Genomic DNA, 4,168 nt, shown 5'->3' with positions numbered 1-4,168 from the left:
AAAAGTAAAAATAAAAAAATCTCCAACATATATTAACGCTGATATGTAAGCCACTTTTTGACTATTGCTCCCAAGCATATGTGGTGCATGAAGACTGTTAATTTCAAGCAAAAAGAGGTCCCCACACGACATTTATATATATATATAGAGAGAGAGAGAGAGAGAGCATAAGCTTTTCTTTCACTTGCCATCGCATGCCATGAATTAGTGTAGAAATTGTGCCTTTGCATTCAGCTTCATCTTCTTCACCCTCCCACTATTCATTTTTTTCCTCCATCTTCCTCATTTCAAATGTCTTCTCTCTTGTGAAAAGATTGTATATATATGTAATCATACACACCCATAAACATCAAGACAATATATATAGAAGAAGCATTAATTTCAATTGGTTCATCTATAAGATGAGATTGACGTCTAAGTTTAAAATCTCTGCAATCTGAATGAAAAATAAAAGAAGAGATTAAAGAGCCAAACGTCAAAGCCAAGAGAGAAATCTTATTCTCAGAATTGCAAAGCCCCAGCTCCATTGAAATTCTAATGAGAGAGTTAATATACATATTTCTTCTTCTTCTTCTTTTACAAAATTACAGAATGAAGCCGTTGGCAATGGCTCGATTAGTATCGAAATGGGTTGTTTCATACACTGGCAATTCCTCTCGATACCTTTGAATCCCAATAGAAGACAGATTATCTAATTCAAAAAGATCAGAACTTGAACAACTAACTCCGTCGTCTTCTTCTTCGTCTTCATCATGTCCATACTTCATTTCAAATTCCTTTTCTTTCTTCATCTTCGTCTTCAACAATAACTCTCTCGCAATCTCCTCCACCCTTCGACTCTCCTTCATCACATGGAACCTAAGCTCTTCATTACTGTGATTCCTCTTCTTCTCTTGATCATCTTCTCGCATAATGTTCTTTTGCCCGCATGGCCTGCAATCTTCATCTACTATCACACTAACGGGACAAAATCTCACTGATCTCTTAGCCCCAGATCTCGACGAAGGGGTTTTACTTAAGCATGACCTCGAGAATGAAGAAGCCGAAGAACAAGTCGGAGGTTGTGTTACCTTAGACTCATGAGAATTCGACACTGATGATGATTTTGTCTTTTTTGTGTTCCCGCTCGAATTGAAGAGTGAATGGAGAAAGCTAGCGAGTCTGGCGCCAGGAGAAATGGGTTGCTTTGATTTCTTCAAGTCGCCATATAAGATCTTCAAAGCTTTGGACTTTGCTTTGCTAGAACCGTTTTTCTCGTGATTCGACTTCTGGGTTTGCGCAGAATGGGTCCTGAAGTTGTCGGGAGCTTCAAAGGTTGAACTTTGAGGCCGAATCGACGAAGACATACTGGTTCGAATTGGCTTTGGTTTCTGCATTTTGTACCAGGATTCTGACTCTGAAGAAGAAAAACCATAACCAGAGCTCGAGTCAGAGGAGCCCGAGCTGGAGAACACGGAGAACGAATTTGAATTATAGTTGCTTCGTGCTCTTCTTCTATCAAACTCCGTCAAGGAATTCCGACGAAAGTTGGGTTTCTTAGTTTCTCCCACATCGCCGTCATCGAAGAAGTTCTTGTTGCTGGTGGTGGTGATGTTGCTGCTCTGTTTCTGCTTCCTCATGCTCTTTTCTCTGTAAAACACGAGGCGGTCTTGTTGTTTCTCCTCCTCTGCTTCAAAGGATCTGTAAATCGAGTCGAGAAGAGTGGAAGAGAAAGATGGATTTTCCCTGTTATGCCGTTGATGATGATCCCATTTCTCCATCGGTGATCTTCTCTCTTGTTATATAGAAGAATCCAAGGGATGAAAGCGAAGGAGTGAAGAAAGAAGCAGCAGAAACAGGGGACTGTGAAATGGAGGCTATCAATTACTCGGCCTTTCTTGTCTGCTTCAAATAGTACTACTACCGCAAAAGGGATTTGGAATGGGATTGGAGTACTCTGTGTGAATCATGAAACAAAGGAGGGGGGGAGAGAGTGACTAGAGGGAGAGATAGGTACGAATGATTATGCAAAAGCAGAATTGCATGGCCATTTTTGCCCGAACAAGGACAAGGGGTGAGTTAAGCGCCCTGTTATGGAGAAAACAAGAAGCAAGAAGGAGACGTGGGGTATTATTGATGAGTGCTTGATGGTTTTGTTTTTTTGGGTGAACTAAGTGATTGATGGTTTTTAGAGAGAGAAAGTAATCAAAGCCAATTCCACGCCTGAGGAGAAAGAAGAAGAAGAATAACAAGATAGAGAGAGAGAGAATTTTTCGGGAGGCTCTGCTTTTGGAAGCTCTTATAAGGAAAGTGTCGAGGCTTAAGAAGGCGCAATGCAACATCCCCTCTTGTTTTTTCTACCTCTTTAATTTATTTTTCGTAAATTTTTATAGGGATAATAATCTTTAAAATTATTTCATTTTTAAATTAATAATTATAATTGGACAAAATAATTAATATAATAATTTAGTAATTAATAAATAATAAGAATAATAATTATACTAAATATAAATTATTTATAATCATATTTTAATTTTAGATAAATTTATTATTATAATTTGAATTTTATAATTATATAAATTCGAATTGAAAATAAATAATATATTTGTTTAACTAAAAATTTAAAAGATATTAACATAAGATTGTTACAATAATTTTTTATTTTTAAAATGTTATTATTTGTAAATAAAGAATAAAACTACAAGGACCTAATTAAAAACAAAGTAAAACAATAAGGACATGATAAAAAGAAAAAAATTATAAGGACTTGATTAAAAATATATGAAGTATAAGGATCTGATAAAAAGAAAAAAAAGTATAGAGACCTGATTAAAAACCACTTGAAACTATAAGGACTTATATATTAATTATCCCATTTTTATAACATATTATGTTTTCATAATTATATATATTTTTTATAGTTTTCATATTTAAAATTTTGTTGATTTATGATTATGACACTATTTCTATTTTGGGTTTTATATATTTCTTAAAATAAAAAATTATTTAAATTTAATAGAAATGGTAATTTAAGATTATTAAAAAAAAGTAAGGGGTGGGAGCTTGTTGAGGGAGAGAGAGAAAGAGGGAGCCAGGTTGTCAGTGTGGAATGAAGTGGGATAAATTTTGGGTTGATTTGAATTATCGGAACTTTAATTATGATTCAAATTTTTACCTTGTTTTGTGGATTGATCTTCTTTATTTATTTCTTCTAAACTTTGCCTTCATTCATATGAAGTGACACTAGATCTTTGCTTTTTCTTTACAAGAAAAGAATGGAAATTTATTGATGCGCGTAGGACCATGCAAAGCAGATATTGATCTTAACACCACGCACACCCGATTTATTTTCTGGGTCCAATATGTTTTCTTTTCCTTTTCTTTCTTACTTAATAATTAACGTTTTCCCATAAAATTGACCTGCATGATTCACTCAATTAATAATCCTTAATAGGTATACATAGCTTATTGAATCTGTTTTCTCATGATACAAGATTTAATTTAGTTTTAATATATATATATATATATATATAGTGAATGGCTTATAAAGAAAAATAGGAATAGAGTGCTTAAATATTCTAGAAATATCCACAAATGAATACCCATCACTTGAACAATTTTTTTTGCTCTCACCTTGAAAGTTTTGCTTCATAGCATTTCTGTCATGAGCCGCTAAGTTTGATTGTTAAAAACAATAGTCAAACCATATATTTAACAATTAAACTTAATGACGGATAATGACTAGAGTATTTTTACTACGAAAATAAAATTTCAGAGCATATAAGAACCATTTTAGTGCATGTACACTTTTAGACTCAATGTAAAGATTTGTTTTTACCTAATAAAAGAGTGAATTTGAATATGCATAAGCTCTGAAACCCCACATGGGATATATAACACCAAAAAAGCAAAGTTGGTCATGATATAAAGGTTAGTTGGTGTCGTAGGTGACTAGTAAAAATGGACTCTAAAAGTCATCATATATAACAAATAAACTAGATTGTATCTAAATGCACAAATTGCTGGTTAAAAAAAAAAAGCACAAATTATATCTTAGTAGAAATGAATAAAAAGGAAAAACTAATATGGTTCGAATTTTTAATCTAATTTTATCAATAAAATTTTTATTATATAGTTTGATTTGTTTTCTGTTGTCTCCGCATGTCATTAGTTGAACTGAGTGAAATGG

At 33.3% G+C, this 4,168-nt stretch overlaps 1 protein-coding gene across 1 annotated transcript; it reads right to left on the bottom strand.

The window, feature by feature from the left end:
• Nucleotides 1-475: 475 nt before the first annotated feature.
• LOC114721509 (protein BIG GRAIN 1-like B) lies at nucleotides 476-2,161 on the bottom strand. Its single transcript, XM_028907330.1, has one exon. It carries the CDS (start codon nucleotides 1,758-1,760, stop codon nucleotides 585-587), a length of 1,176 nt encoding a protein of 391 aa, XP_028763163.1. The 5' UTR covers nucleotides 1,761-2,161; the 3' UTR covers nucleotides 476-584.
• Between the last annotated feature and the right edge of the window lie 2,007 nt (nucleotides 2,162-4,168).

This window comes from Neltuma alba, unplaced genomic scaffold (genome assembly GCF_004799145.2).
Source record: "Neltuma alba isolate B1F8T4 unplaced genomic scaffold, ASM479914v2 tig00012044_pilon, whole genome shotgun sequence".
Classification (NCBI taxonomy): domain Eukaryota; kingdom Viridiplantae; phylum Streptophyta; class Magnoliopsida; order Fabales; family Fabaceae; genus Neltuma; species Neltuma alba.
This window is presented reverse-complemented; position numbering and strand designations above follow the sequence as displayed.

What these genes read in the sequence shown, in the direction of transcription:
- LOC114721509 (XM_028907330.1), bottom strand. Translation starts at nt 1,760, where the DNA reads ATGGAGAAATGGGATCATCATCAACGGCATAACAGGGAAAATCCATCT.